Genomic DNA, 16,735 nt, shown 5'->3' on the forward strand with positions numbered 1-16,735 from the left:
AGAGTCAAAATGTAGGGAATTTTCCCTGTGATGTAAGATGTGCAAGATTTATAGACAATATAAATGATTTCTGAACACATAATCATATCAGTAATTCAGTGCAGCATGGTAATGCAAGTGTAACTTCAAGATTGACTCTTGGGGTTATTATTCATTTATTTATTTATTTTTCCATAAGAACATACAGACATTTTCTAGCAAATCCTAGAATCCCGGAATACTGAAACGGTAGAAGTTTGATTGTCCTAACATCAATTAACCATACCATGCCTCCATTACCCTAAACAGGGTCATGTCTCCCCAATGTCTAATAATTACATTGTAAAAAGTCCCCTGTTTGCCTGAATATATTCCCTGTGACATTTGGATAATCACAGCTGTGCTATAGTTAATTATTATGTAACAAATAAGATGATCATGGTGGTTGCTGATGTCACCTTTGCACCTAATACCAAACTCCACGTAAATGTAACACACCAAACACGTACACACACAGCACTTTCTCCCCAAATAATGCCATTGGAGAATACCCCTGAATATACAGGCATGGTGTGAATCGGAGAAATTCCCTTGGAGTAAATCTTTAGCAGCTTTAAAATATTTTAGGTAGATACCTGGAATGCACACTCAAGTATTTTCAAATGCACACCACCAACAGCTAATCAATCTATTCCTGTCCAAGCAAACAAAGAATGCCAATGAAAATATTTGCTTTTCTTCTCCTTGTTGACTTTCCCTAGGTAAAACAAGGACACAAAAAGCAGTAAAAGGAAACCTCATTGTCCTGGCTGTGTAGTTGCTTGTTCCTCCCTTCTCCTGCCCCTCAGTAAAAGACTGCACACACTCAAGGCTGTGGTGCATGCTCCTGAGGCTGCAGGTGTAGTCACTGCATTACCATACAGAGAAGCAAGAGGGTCCTGCTCCTTAACATGGATCTGCAAGCACACACGTCAAAGCAGAGGCTTCCTGCCACTCTGATAGCAGCCAGAGATTAACAAGCGCACAGAACTATTTGGCAAAAAAAGTTCACTCCTGTATTTTCTTTCGGAAAGAATGAGCACAGCTGTACTATCAGAGCCAGTGGCAGCCCACGGTTACCCCTCCGTTCCCTGCAGTGAGGAGCTGCAGCCTCCATTACGTCTGTACCTTCCAGCCATTGGCAGGGTCTCAGCATTGCCCTAAGGCTTTAATTAACCCCGATCAGAGATAAACAGGGCCTTCTGGTTGTGAAAAAGAGGAGAGAACAGACAGTACCTCCAGCTCAGCAGAGAACTAAATAAACCACAAACTCTTTTTACCTTCCTCCATTTGCTCCTCTCCGTAAGAGTGTCAGGAAGGGACCCCACGAGAACACAAGAAGATGCATGATGCACACGCTCCAGAGTATGCTCGACTCTTCCAATTTTGTTTCTAGGGAGGACAGGGTGGCCCACTATTTCAGGATCATTTCTTATCAGGCACGTTTTCAGTGTTTAGTACCACTGGAAAGCAAGCTGGAGCTTTTAAGCATCGGCAATTAATGGCACTTAGACTTGCTCCAAGCCAAATAAAACATGACAACGCACACCCACATGCCCTGGATCAAATATTTTTCTTTAGAAAAAGTCTAAAAAAGCATTTTCAAAGTCATTTTTTGACAGATTTCCATACTTGAACATAAAACCACAGCACAACCTTCCACAGAGCCACTGTGGTGTGCATGTGGTACAGGCCCCCCTCAGACAGCCTCTGGTCTGGTTTCTTTTGTACCCATCAATTTCTGGTTTCACCGAGGTTTTGTTCTGTAAGGAAAATCATGGAACACTGTTTAGGAGGCATCCTTACTAAACCATCACCAGCAGCAGCAGCAGCAACTCCTTTATTTCAAGTCACAGAAACAAGTGAAAGGCTGGCGAGCACCCCGAGTCACTAAAGGAGTTCATCTCAGCACTGATCAGCTTACAAAGACTACCCCGACAACTGGTTGTCCAATGCAGTCTCTAACAAGTGCAAAAAAATAATAATTTGATTCCACAACTACTTTTTGCAGCCTGTCAGAGCACTGACATTTACAGCCTGCTCTAAATAACCAAACAAAAGTGCTTCTGCTACAAATGAAGGCAATTCCTTCTCCACTGGCGTAGAGAACAACAGACAACGTGTTGCCTTTGCAATATATGTTTTCATACTGGGTAACTTCTAGCACATCTCCTTTCAATCTTTCCTAACTAAAACCAATTTCCTCAAACTTCTACAAACTTCCTACTCTCATCATTTACTTCTGCAAAGCTCCCCACTCTTCAATTTACTCATAAATGCTCTGCAAACTGACACATTCAGAACTGTGCACAGAACTACAGCTAAGAAAGGAACAAGCAGTTCCTATATTTCACCTGCAAAAGTTTTATTAACACACTTCACAACAATATTTAATTTTATTTTTTCTTTTTCCTAAGCAGAGTCGCATCAAGCCCCGCTTCCTAACACCATACAGGCTGTGTGCACGAAAAAGGCACTGCCACAAAAGTTATCCAACAGGCAGATTTCAGTCAAATTTCAAATAATTACTTTCTTACAGCCATTATGTTCTTAGAAATTCATGTAAATAGCCATGTAAATAGAGGTCAAAATATAAGAACTGCATCCATCCCATGCTCCTTTAAGTTATTAGGAAATCCACTTGAACTACCATTCACAAATCATTTTGTTTGTCTTCCATATGCCAGGCAGAAATTGTGTTAGTGACAGGGACAAAATAATTTATCTTGCTGCCATCTGCGCTGAGTGGGTGACAAAACCTACAAGAAAGGGTAGGATGGACAGACCAGGGTAACAGCTATGTCAGCTAACCAACCACAGATGTAGATAACATCGCCTTTGTTTCTATCAGCCCACGGTACATGCATACGTACCATGGTTCCTGATATTTTTTGACAGCATGGCAGCCATGTCGAGCTTTCCACGTGTTGTTTCAGACTTCCTCTCTCCCAAATTCAATAGTTGGTCTGTATTTCCTTTTGTTGATAAGTTCTTCAAGATACTACAGTAATTTTAAATTCTGTTTCTGCTGTCCATTTAAACACAGTGAGCTTGTATGTGGACAAAAATATGGTATTTCAGACAAACTCAGATGCTTACATCAACTACAAGTAGTTGTGCTAAACAGTTCCTCATCTTCTGTGATCCAAAGTGAAGCCATTAAACATTGATAACACTTAGAACACCATCCAAGCAGCGCTGAATCTTCTACACTAATTAGGTTCTTTGTGGAAATATTCCCTCTCATTCCCACAGACTCACACCATTTTGTGGTAAAACTGTTTGTGCTTGTGAGGCTGCTGTTTACTTTTCTCTTCCTTTTTTGTTGTAAGACCCAGAAGCAAGCAAACTGGAAGTTGTTTTTAAGCCACGGAAGAAACTTCATTATTAGCAAAAGCATCCCAGGAGAAGAAGAATCAAATAATATATACCCAGGCAGAGCACAAAAATAAACAGAGAACACAGAATACATTTAGGTTTATCCCTCCTCTTCATTTAGGCACCCGTTTCACGAGAGAGCCAAGTTGCTTTTGCCAGTAAGGCAGTCCCATAGTTAGCAGTAAGAAAAGCTTATCACTCTACTGATCCACTGAATCTTTCAGAAGTGCCCAAACCACTACAAGCCATGTTGCGTTCAACACTTGGGAGCTTTCCTTGCTTTTCACTTTCCGCCATTAAGACAAGTATATCCACTCGTTCGGTTAGCATAAGGATTCTCTTTGAGTTCATTCAGATTTTTTTCTGCTCTTTACAGGTCGACTTTCTTTAAAGCACGCAGCCACGAATTACTTCTCCTCTCCAGGGATCATCTCCTCTCACGGGGCTAGCAATGGAGGGAAGAGTACAAAGAGAGGCATTTTGGGGGGGACCAGTGTCATGCACACACAGTTCAGTACAAGTAGGAGACTTGTCTAATCGCTCTAGAAGACTACAGTGACGTGTGCTTGTCCCCAAACCCTCAGTATTTTATCAGTCAGGTTTGTCATCCCACTAAGAGAAGGGAACAGAAGCGCAGAGGCACAGACGCACGCCGAACAGCCTCTCATCCTCCCGTCCGCTTTCTCCACTCTCCCGTGCAGGCTGTCAGTAGGAGGCAGCATCGACTCTGACAGCGGCGGCTCGGCACCGCAAAGTAGTTGGGAGCTCGCTTCATTCTTCTGTCATTATATAAGCAAGATGACACTGTTCTCTAATCCAGCCAAAGCTGATAAGTACCATCAACCTGTCACTTCCTACATTTCAAATTCTAACGTTGCAGCATCAAAGAGTTTTTACATTTCGATTTCTTTTGCTGGCAGCGGTCGGTAGCCTCTCATTCTCCCACGGTGTTCTAATGCAGCATTTGCACACCGGGGTTACTCCCAGCCTGAATAGCAGGTCATCCCCTACTCACTGAGCTCATCTGCGGCCCATGTGCTAGGCAATTTAGATCCAATCAGCCCTTATTTAGCTCAAGAGTAATGAGCAGCATAGTGACACAGACTTAAGCCTGACCCTCAGGACACTGCTCATCAAGCAGTAAAACTGTGACAAAATCATTCATCTTCCACCCGCTGGCAAGAAATAATACTCGCACTCACTGTATTACTTTTTCAAGATATAGAAAAAAAAAAAGTCCTGAATTTTCATGATGTGAGACATTAATTTGCAGAAAGCTGAATTCCCTTAAACCCCCCTGTTGCTATGAGCTCACCAGGGGGAAATAGGCCTTAGGAGACTGAAATGGAATAAAGAAAATTGCTTCAGCTTTCTTTTCATTTTAAATAAGCCTTAAATCTGACAAGAGATATCCTAAAGAGAGAAGATATATATATCTTGTAAGGTAACGAAGAAACAATCAAAATTAAGAGATAAGAAGGCTACTTGTGTATAATGGTTTTATTGGTGAAAGTATTTCTTTGTCTAACATCCACAACAAAAAATACTCCGTATGAAGAGCCATTCTTACACCTTGTGCAAAGAATAATAGAAGGAAAACAGAGGGAAAACTGTTTTGGGGGAAAACTGCTTCAAAAGCGAGACACTTCCATCAGAAAACAAATCTGCACGTGATGTCCTTCAGGGAGGAAATATTTCTCTAAACAACTGCAGGGTCCCAACTGGCAGGTTCTTGGTACACCTGGCTATGCTTTTACTCTTTATTTTGCGGATTTACTCCTTCACAACAGTAAGCCTTGTACTGCTGTCAGGTAGGCCACATAAAACCCACGTGAATGAATTTTTGATAGATAAAATGGATACAATGAACGAAAGACAGAAGCATTTCAATCTGCAGCACAGGGGACAGAGCTGCGTATCTTCGCAATTAATGTCAGCACTACACTTGAGTTGCTTTGCCTTTGTACCTGTAACGATATCGGCATCAACAATCACAAGATTTCCTGACTGCTTTTGTTATTCTGGTTCGTTCTTAAAGTGATTCTGAGGCAGATGTTTTATTACATCCTAAACACCAATATGAAATTGATTTTAATCAATCAGCTCTCGTGTGACCTTCTAGTGATCCAAGGAAACTGACAGTGAGAAGTGGAAGTCAATATTCTTGCAAACCTGAACTGATGCGACGCATGCACAGAAACTTTCTGCAAGCAAAGGACGAGGTACAGGGTGCACTGCAGCTACACTCCCCATTTCGTTCCTTCGGATAGTAATGCTTTCAGAGCAGAGGACCTGCAGTCAAAACACTGCAGTTTCAGCTAGTCATACCTGAAGTTCAGTACACAAGGGAGAAAGGTACAAAACATTAACTTTTCACACAAAAAATCCTGAAAAAGCAACTCAAATCCTTAATAAAGTAGAATGAAGAGTAAAGATCAATGTCAATTTTCAGAGCCACACCTTAATGCAGTAACCGCAGCTAAGAACACATCCAGAATTCCCTCAGAAAACTCTAAGAGATTACTCGAAAGGATTTAGACACAGCAAACCTTTCGAAACAGTGCTGTATTCTAAAGCAGTGCTTGCTTCCTATACTCTGAAGTACAGAAAGGCTGAACGTTTTTACACTCATTCAAGCCTCAACTTTATTAGTACCACTACTGCACCTAAAAACAAACAACAAACCTTAAACTAATTTAGACCTTAGGTCAAATTAGCACAGCCAGCCATGCTTGCTCCCCAAATTTAAGATTTATATTACAAAGTCAGAAAGGACCATTTTCCATGTAGGTGATCAAAGGTCCTAGCAATATTTAATGACTTTCTAATGGTCATTCATTAAGCCTGGCAGATCTGTGAGCCAAACCAAGATCTCCTAACATTTCAGTGGTTTAGTCACAGGGCTACACTCCGCTTATTTGGACATCACAGAAAATATACGTGTGGGATGGAATGGGTAAGAGAAGGCTCATGCTCTTCCAAACTCCTCTGGATACAGTTTTCAGAAGTTCAACATCAGAAAAATACATTTTACAAAGACTAACACTAAACCCCCTGAGGGGGAAGAAAAGAAGGAAGAAGGGGGAAGGACCTTTCTATTCTCCTCATGAGCTTATCTGCTGATTTACACGGTAACAGAGAGCGGGGGAGAGGCTCCTGTTGGTCTCGGAAAGCTTCCCGCAGGGTGTTTTGATGGCAAGTATAACGCAAAAAAAATTACAAATGACTACACATTTCCATAGCAAAGATATACTGGATAACCTATTCCTATCGCGATTCCTCTCACAACCTTAAGGCTTTAACAGATAGAAACATCCAGTTCTGCTGTTATCCGTGGCCCCATTATTACTGTAACTTTTAATTAGAGACACGTTTACCTGAGTATTATTCATTTAGAGCTTATAAAATGTACCCACTGAAATTTTCAATAACTTTTCAAGTCCTTCAGCATTGTACACATGGGGCATAAATACAGTACACACGGGGCATAAATACCCACAAATTGTTTTCAAAATGAAATTACTGTTTCTTACGTTATTAGGTTTGTAGTACTTTTCATTTCTCCTATGGGAATCAGTAGTAGTAAGTCTCCCTGAAACTAAGTAAAGATGCTTGGAGTACCAGCAGTGATTTTACACCTAGGCATGCACTTGCATTTTTATAATCCTGTACCTCAGTGCTAATGCACTACAAAAACCCAATGCCAGGATGATGATAATGAGAGAAAGCTCATGTCAGAGCTATACCTGATTACAATAAGAGACATTTTAACATGTTTCAAGCACTTCTTTTAAGAATAAGATATTGCAATGCTGGAACCTACTGTTTCCAGGCACTCAGCAAATTTCCCTGAGCCTGTGTCCATTCTTACAGTGAGTTCTCTCAAATCCATTAAATGTCTGTATTTTTATTAACTCAGGGTTTCTTTTTGTGTCATGAGGCACTCGGATGATGGGAAGTGCCAGAGATTTGGAACAAATGAAAGCACACACGGCCAAGCATCCTGCATTAACCTTTTGTTAAAGAAGAATAAAATCAGGATCCTAAAACATTGTTTAAAAACAGAAACAAAAAAATAAACGAAAAACTGACACCTGAGCTAGATGTTGAATGTTCCAAGTAAACATAGGAAGGAAGCACCTTGTACTTCATGGTTTTGGGGGTTCTTGATTGTTTATTGTTTATTTTACACACACTTTTAAAAAGGAGACTGTATTAAAATACAATCTTACACTTCATACTGAATCTCACTCTGAAGATCAAATACATGGAAGTGCCAGCAAGTAGCATCTTGTTTCCAATTATCCACTCACCACAGATCAAAAAAGTAATAAAAATGAGTTTTCCTGACAAGTCAGTTATATTTAAATATATGGACACTGAAATAATCACAATGATAACCATTAATTTTTTAAAAAATAGCAAAACCATAGGTAAATGTAACAATCAAAAGCTACCAGTACTTTTCTAGAAGACAACAAAATACGAAAATACCTGGAAAGGGTTATTTTAAAACACAGTGGTATAAAAATGGTGCAGGTGGGGGTCTCTTTTCAGATGCCTTTTAAGAAAAAAAGAAAGGAAGAAAACAAGCCCTCTATCAAAACCATGTATGCCAAGTTTTAGCCCAGAGCAAGTTTTCACAGCTATGATACAAACCCTTGAAAATAAAGGTTTATAATGGAAATGCTGACAGACCCTTAACCATAGCAGCATGAATACCTATAATTAAAGCAGAGCTTTTGGCTACACCTCACTCTGCAAATGAAAGATTGCTATTTTTACAATACTCTCAAATAAAAGCAAGTGGGAAACCTGGAATATGATTCTAGCAATGCAATAAGATATGTTAAAGGGGACTGCTAAAACTATTTGACATTTTAAGCTTTAAACACTGAGGCATTTAGTTTAACGCACCTAAGTCAGTATTTTCATAATGCTCCTTAATCAGCAATAAAGAATGCTCCTGTGAGCCATCATCCGCGGTTAGCAGAAAATGGCACATGAAGTTGTTATTTCCTAACAGCCTAGAGGGAGCTGCTTCACTTTAATCAGTGATCTCACTTCCTTCCTACCTGTAAATTCTCTATTGTACAGTTATAAGACTATTAGCGTGCAATGTGCAGAAAAATCACATTTGTGAAAGGCCAACTACCTTGTATCTGTCTGAATTTTAAAAACAGGAGGAAAATTGCATTGAGCCATTTCATCCTTTCCCACATTTCGAAACAGACCAGGTGTTATCAGTCTGGTTAAGCCAATAATACTTTCACCTTTGGTTGGCACAGTCATCCAAATTTTCTGAATGAAGAAAATATTATTAGCACTGTTTTACTCGTGTGTTGACAGAGGACTATTTCCAGCGAGTCTGTTAAAGTGCAAGAGAGAACCAGCAACACTTTACTGTTTCCCATACCACCAAGATCAAAGTGTTTTATAAACCTTAGGGAAATTAAACTTTGTAATTGATGGGATAGAGAGGCAGATAACCAAACGTATAAATACAGAAGCTGAAATAAAGAACAGTTAAAAACAAGGCTCTAACAATACCTGACATGCCAACCACTATTTGAGCATGTTGGTAATTCTAATATTTAAGCAGACCTCCTTTTAATAAAAAAGGTATGAATACCGTACTGTATATTGCCCATGACATCCTGAGAAATCTATAATAGACTTCTGTGCCCTTCTGTCTATGTTACAAAAGGACTACATAACCCTCAAATTTTGGAAAGCTTCAGAATAATGTCAAGTTATGAAATAGGCAACTTTCACAAGTGTCCCTACTTCATCTTAAAAAGCAACATTACAAATACGGTGTATTAGCTAACGGAGAAAATGTCAAAGTATTTTTGAAGTCTCCAATTTATTCCAGTAAATACATTCAGTTGAACTGAAATAATAAATAATAAATCAGCTAAACTTAGTTTCATGCTTCATCTTTTTTCAAAAGACTGCCTGAAAAACAGCTGTCTTCGGATGTATAAGCTATTGACAGCTGCACTCAAACTACTAGACAGTAACAAAGAACCTATCTGAAGAGAGACCTTGCATATGGGCCTCGCTGTTCCTATTATGCACTCTTCCACAGCTCTTTCCACATATTTCAGTCTTGCACATTTGAAGTAATGGCAGATCAATAGCTGCCTCTTAACATAAATATAAAAAAAAGCAGTTTGGGCTTCAAACTGGAAGACTACCTCTAAAAGGCATCAGTAGACAAAAATATGCTTATTATTGAAGGGCACCGTAGATGCTGAAACCTGAACCAGTACATCAAAGCAAAACTGCTTCGAAGTGGTAAAATATGATTTACTTCTTTTCTAACAAACCTTAGACAAGTATTTAAGACTCCGTAACTGTTGTGTTTGATTGCAACCTTGCTGAAAGAAATAAAAAAAGAATTAGAATGAAGTCTGAAAAACAGAAAATTCACTGGGGAAAGAAAAGAAACACCACAAATAAACATTACTTCAGTAATTTAGTACAGATAATAGTTTCGAAATTTCCTGTGCCAAAAAGAAATAATATCTGAAACAGTGGCAAGTGAACGACTTTCTACAATGTCACTAATTCATTACAAAATATCAAAGACAGCAAACCTGTGTTAACTGAAATAGTAAGGAAACATTTCTAAAATTCTAAATGCAGCAGGGCATTGGAAGATTTCAAAATCTAACATACCATTCACAGTCCTCTAAAGCTATCTCTTTCCTTTTGCTCCATTTCAGTAAGAAATTAGTATGAACTACAGCTTAACCTGAACACAAAAAACATTCCAGTCTATATCCACAGTCTAACAAAATAACTTACCTAAGTCTGGCTAGAACAACCTGAAGAAAATTCAGGACCATACTCAGTTCAGCTCCTCGACAAGCAGGCAGCAGCATAGTAAAGCCATCATTTAGTAACTTTTCCTCAGAAAGGCTCAAGTAGCAGCTGGTCTCAAACACTTCTTGGACACCATCAATGTATGTTGAAAGTAGAGTCCAGAGATTTTGTTTCTGTGTGTAGTCATTTTTGGCTACCAAAAACTCCTTTGCTTTGTCACGGAAAGCATTTGAGAGTTTCTCCGCTAGGACACTAATGTCCATATTCTTCTCAACATATATCAAAAGGAAAGCAAAATGACCTCTCCAAATGAGAGCTCTCTGAGACATGGTGACAGCGGATGGGGTCAGGAAATCCAGAAGATCCAGCACTCTACTCACTATATCTTCTGTCTCTGCCACAATTGCTAGCATAAGGAAGAGGTTAAAAAAGTTCTGCAGCCCCACTTCTGTCAGCTCCTGCATTCTTTTCCGATGGAACTTGGAATAAATTCTACATTAAAAGAAAAAAAAAATACAACAAAAAACAACAAATCAAGAAAGTTAGTTTTGTAAAGCATTAAATTTTCTATCTACTTGATACACAAAAATTGCATTTTCCTGCTTTTAGTTTACAGGTACCCTGTAAATATCGTCTTTTCCTTCCCCTCATCTTCTCTTTTAGCTAATGGAACACATTATTACAATTTCTGGTCTACAAATTAGTTTTCAACTCAGATACAGCCTAACCTTCCTTTCCTATCCAACCTCCAGTAGAAAGCTGAGCACAGTGTGATGAACAGACTCTCTATTTTGTCAGTGACACGTTTCCTCCACACCATGCCTTCACATCATACAAACTCAGCCCATGAGGGCTACTGGGATAGGAAGCAATTTAAGTGGTATCTCTCAGTATTAGTGAACAAATGCTGTAGCCAAGCTTCTTTCCTAGCAACTGTTATTTCCAGGTGGCACACAGAAAACAAAAGAAAAAAAAACAGGAGCCCTCCTTCCTTTAGATACCAATTTCTCTTCTTATGTTACACTACCAAAGTTTGCCTACTCAACTGTCACTGCAGTAAAACTAGAAGGAAGATTTTTAACGGAAAGCTCCCTTTCTCTGCAGTACTGCTCTTTATTGAAGGCCAATTGTATGAATTGAGGATTACAAGTCTGGGAGAAAACAGGGAAACTGGGAGAAAACAAAGAAACAGGAAACAGGAGGCATTTGGGAGAGAAACCTCTACTGAGCAGAAAAATTTTAAGAAACATTAGGATGTATAGCTTATACAATAGTGTTAAGTCATATGCTGAGAAGCACTGCTACTTCGCAACTTTTAAAGTGCCTGGCAAAAAGCAGAAATCTTTTACGCAGTTATCTTTCATGCTCAGATCTAGACTTTTAAATAAAAGTCACCATTCTTATGAGAGAGGAATAAGATGAAAATGGGTAGCTTAACTTTCCTTCTGTGCAATTAAAAACCTGGGTATATGCTTCACCTTTAATTTAAAGTGAGTTCCACATACAGTAGTTAAACATCCATAAAGGCTGTTTTCCTATCCTGTCACCTGGAAAAATAGTTGGAAGTGGTGCTGAGGTTATCAAATCTAGCCACCAAAAATTACAGCAAATCCAATTAATGTTGTTTAGTAGTAAATTACTACTGACAGGCATTTACGTTCTTCATGCATCAATTAATGCTTGGTTAGCTGCTGAAAACAGAGTTCATCCCAAAATCATAGCTGTAGGCTGTTAAATTTTGCTACTTGTGTAATTAATTTATTCAAGTCAGAAGTGATGAATACTGGTTGAGCAGACTGACAAAGTGTGTGTTGTGTATTATTATTCCCCCTCTTAAATTAGACAAAGTAACAAGCTATAACAACACAAAAACTTAAGTATAATTTGTTTTCAGTGAAAATGAAACAGACTAATTAAAATTACTAACCAAAGCAAGACACTGATTCAGCATATAACAATTTATTTGTTTCAATATGTAGTTGTAGCAATTTTAAAACCCAAACTTTACTGACTGTAACAACTCTTGAAGCTTACATAGCTAGTACATACATTGTCCCCTTCTGATAGCAAAGATAACCCTTCTTTTTTGGGAGAGACATACCACATAGCTCTATAAGGTCTGCATGCACATTTTATCCATTTTTTTATTTACATACTACCTTAATCTTAAAAATCAAAACCAGCCAAAAACTCCGAAACAAATCTAAGTCAGTTATAACCACTGAAAGAAATCTTAAGTGTTAGCACCTTTAACAACCAGTACGATATCATTACTAAAAGTTTTGAGGACTCAGTAAGTACACGCAATGTCACAATTTTGATTAAAAAAACATAAATATGTATGCTGTTAAATATCATGACTTAGCACCTCTCTTAATTAGTATGTTTCAGAATTAAATGAAAAAGTAAAACCCTCACAAAAAAATACTGTGAGAAATGTTGGCAACTGTATAAAGGAAAAAGGAAATATAAAGGGAACTGAAGGCATAGCAAGAGCCAGGCTGTATGTTCTTAGACAACACATGGCTTACATGCAGCTCAAAACAGAATTTCTGTGCTTTAATTACATTACCTTACTGGCAACAGGGTTGTACCACTGCGTAGGTTGCCAGTATACCATATTCCTGGCTGGTGGGACGAAACAAATCATCACAGGCTGCGGATGCCAAGATGACTCTTGGACCCAGCTATACACCTGTCACAGCCTTAGCTGGCAACAGAAACGAAACGGAACAACTGCCTTCTTCAGACCATGAACACCCCGGATCCTTCACCCCCTTTACTTTCTCACGAGCGCTGTACCCCACTTTGCTTTAGTGTGTGCCTCAAAGGGCCATGCAGTCAGACCGACTAGATCTCTTATAGCACGAGACAAGCCAAATTGCAGCCATACCGTCCTTTAATTTGTTTCCAAGGATGCACGCCACTGTTCTCTGCCTCTTCCTTCATCATCCGTGCCAAAATGCTGAGAAAAATGAGGTAACTGTTGCTGGACTCGTACAGGGTGGGGATCTGCTGTTCACAACAGCAACTTTTTACCAACTCAAGCATTGACAAAGAAGTTTTACTGATATTTGCCAGACCCTTCAGACCAAGCCACGGAACAGTAAAGCAACTGTTCTAAAAGAAAAAATAAAACACGGAAAGAAGATAAGTAGCAACAAATGTTAATATTCCAAGGACAGTAAGATACAATCCTTCACACAAACAAAAGGGCATGTTTGTACCACAACTCCAAAAATAAAGACACATCATAAATGTGCAAAGTGTTTTCAGAAGATCTTAAAATCAGTAGCCCTAATGAAGAAAAAAGATACATTCTAATTCATATAGCAAATTCAGGCATACTGTCATTGACTAGTCAATTTTACAGAAGTATAGCAATCATGTTTGGCTAAAGGGGAATCAGAATTAATTGCTAAAAACTGAAGATGATCCACATGCAATTCTGTATTTTTATATATTCATTTACTTACCAGGTTCTTGCTGTAATAATCCCAGAGTATGGTGACAACAGATAGGTTCCAGTCCCAGAAACTACTCAAAGTCAAACAGCACTGAAGATACATTCGTAACTGTTCCTCTAATACACCAGTCTTGCAAAGGGAATAAAAAGTTTAAATGTAGGAGGGAAACATCACCATGTCTACATATAAACCCAATACTATCAGACTACCCAGAATAATTTCTTCATATAAACATTATTTCTATTAGAATGACTCCAGAGGAGGGCCACAAAGATGATCAAGGGGCTGGAGCACCTCTCCTATGAAGGCAGACTGATGGAGTTGGAGTTGTTCAGCCTGGAGAACAGAAGGCTCCGGGGAGACCTTATAGCGGCCTGCCAGTACCTAAAGGGGGCCTACAGGAAAGATGGGGAGGGACTCTGTGTCAGGGACTGTGTTGATACGATAAGCGGTAATGGCTTTAAACTAAAAGAGGGGAGGTTTAGCTAAGACAGAAGGAAGAAACTCTTTACTCAGAGGGTGGTGAGGCACTGGGACAGGCTGCCCAGAGAAGCTGTGGATGCCCCATCCCTGGAGGTGTTCAAGGCCAGGCTGGATGGGGCTTTGGGCAACCTGGTCTTCTGGTGGGAGGTGTCCCTGCCCATGGCTGGGGGGTTGGAACTGGGTGGTCTTCAAGGTCCCTTCCAACCCAAACCATTCTGTGATTCTCAACAAATATAAAGTAAATGGCATCTGCTATTACAAACAATGAACTAGAATATAAAAGCTGACATACACAGAGACGTTGTCATCCAATGCACGTTGTAATGCAGCCAATAAAATAGTTCATCGTGCACCCTTTCAGGTGTCCACACATTTGTAGACTTTACCGTAGCAGCAACCTCAATACTGAGGGCCTAACTTGAAACACAATTGCATGGTATAGGACCTTACAGAACAGTAAATAGGGCACTACACTGAATGCATAGTAAGTCAGCTGAATGTTTAAACCCTTCTGTCATATATGTCCAAAGGAAAGCTCATTCACCACTGATACAGAGGGAAGGTACAGCTATCTGGAGAGGTCATGCTTCTCTGAACAGAACAGAAAATGGGAAGATCTTTAATTTTTGAATCATGTCCCTTGTTAAACTCCTGCAACATTGCAATATTGATAACATCCCAGACAACTCTAAAGGAACAGCAAATAAGCCTCTGAACAATTGCTAATGAGTTCCTCTGCAGAAATAGAAACATTTTCCAAATGCTTCCATCAGTTCCAAACTTTGCAGACAAACCAAAGACAACCCACAGTAAAGAAAATAGGAAATTCCAAACAATTCGAACACAGTGAAGCATTCAGATTGCAATTGTGAGCTACTGAGAGGGGGACAGCTTTTGATGTCAGCAAAACTGGACTTACATCAGAACTAGGACATAAGGAGCTCCCCACTCAGAATGAAATCATGTGTTTAATCCAGCCAGTTTTAGGCATCTACCTCAGGATGATAGTAAATATAACACCCTGGGAGGACTTGACTCCACTTGTTCTGTGACGAGAGAAAGCCCTGACCTACTTTCAAATACATCTAAATACTACACAGGCTTGGAAATCCTAAATGTGTATGATGAGCTAAAGAACGATATAAAGGGGAAGAAAAATAAAAGAGATACAAGATGGTTGGACTTGATGATTTTAAAGGTCTTTTCCAACCTAAGTGATTCTCTGATTCTGTAAGATGAGTCTTACGACTTAAAATCATAGCACCAGGAAAGGGAATGAACAAAACCTCATTCATGTCTCAGATAAATATCAGGAAGCTTTCTCTTTCAGTTCCAATTACATCCCTGGATCATGGACTATACAGGGTCCTGGTTTACACATGTCCAATGTTAACCCAGTTCAGAAAATGGTTGAATAAAAAACCCAAAACAACAAAAAATACAACAACAACACAAAACCAAACAACCTACCTACTGATGCCAAGCAAAAAACATCAACTTGTGTTATATTTTTGTTATTTTTAATGGACTTTCATTAAGTACCTGTTACTGAAAGACAGTGACTTTAATTTCACCCAAAATGCTATCTCTTATGGCTTACTATGTCTTAGATCTGTTTCCCCCCAAGTTTCAGTACAACATAGGAGTTATAACTCATTAACTTATCTCTAACTTTATAAATCTGGATATACATTCCTGTAGAAAACATTATTTTCTAAACTTTATTAGAACACTGTAAGCACTTACACCAACCATCTACAATAACTTTTAATGTTTGCCTTCTCTTATGAAAAATTAATCTAAGTTATACACCTTCTAAAGAGGTATATTTTTTAAGCAAGTTGAAAATTGAAAAGGCATTTTCAGTTGTCATAGAAAATTACACATTCAAGACATTACATATAACGTATGGAAAACACTGAAGTGTCCATAGAGAGGACACATCAAGAGAGTAAGACAGAGAGAATAACAGTTCAAATACAATAAAAATGTCAACAAATGAAAGGTGATCATCAAGAATTGTTCTTAAATGACATAACACTACATACAAAATCAGTAGTGTCCCCAAAATAAAAATAATCTCACCCAAAACCAAGGGACAGAACTGAAGTCATTTTCAATTGTGCTATTTTTTATGAATAAGAATCTGGATATAAAACAAACTGCAGATGAATATATCTATTCCTCTAGAGAGATCTACCCCATTACAAAAGATGACAAGACAAACAAAAACCACGCACACCCATTTTGGAAAGAGAATGCTTAGTCCTAAAATTGTAATTTGTGCACAGGATTATATTTATGATCTAATTTAACAAATGACTATTTCAATTAAACTAATTCAACAGGAAACATGGTATTGTGAGCAACTTCAATTTCAACCATTATTTATCTGTCCAACAATAGTTTTAGAACGGCTTCCAAAACCAAGATAGTACTGAAGGCTTTATCTTGAATTTAATATGAAAGAGTTCTCCAGACTTCTAATACCCCGGGATTAATGGATTCTTTCACTTCTCTTTTGCTTAAAATGGTCTCCTGCACTGCTGGAAACACTA

The 16,735-nt window shown here is 38.8% G+C and overlaps 1 protein-coding gene across 1 annotated transcript in view; it reads right to left on the reverse strand.

Annotated features, from left to right (window-relative positions):
• The window catches only part of MMS22L (MMS22 like, DNA repair protein), a 101,839-nt gene that overhangs the window by 52,674 nt on the left and 32,430 nt on the right, over nucleotides 1-16,735 (reverse strand). The window contains exons 12-14 of the mRNA XM_083828714.1: nucleotides 13,704-13,823; nucleotides 13,121-13,347; nucleotides 10,210-10,719 (exon numbers count right to left, since the gene is read on the reverse strand). Of these exons, the coding sequence (XP_083684840.1) occupies nucleotides 10,210-10,719; nucleotides 13,121-13,347; nucleotides 13,704-13,823 (857 nt within the window). The remainder of the gene's footprint in view (nucleotides 1-10,209; nucleotides 10,720-13,120; nucleotides 13,348-13,703; nucleotides 13,824-16,735) is intronic.

The sequence above is a fragment of the Anser anser genome (assembly GCF_964211835.1).
Source record: "Anser anser genome assembly, chromosome: 3".
Classification (NCBI taxonomy): domain Eukaryota; kingdom Metazoa; phylum Chordata; class Aves; order Anseriformes; family Anatidae; genus Anser; species Anser anser.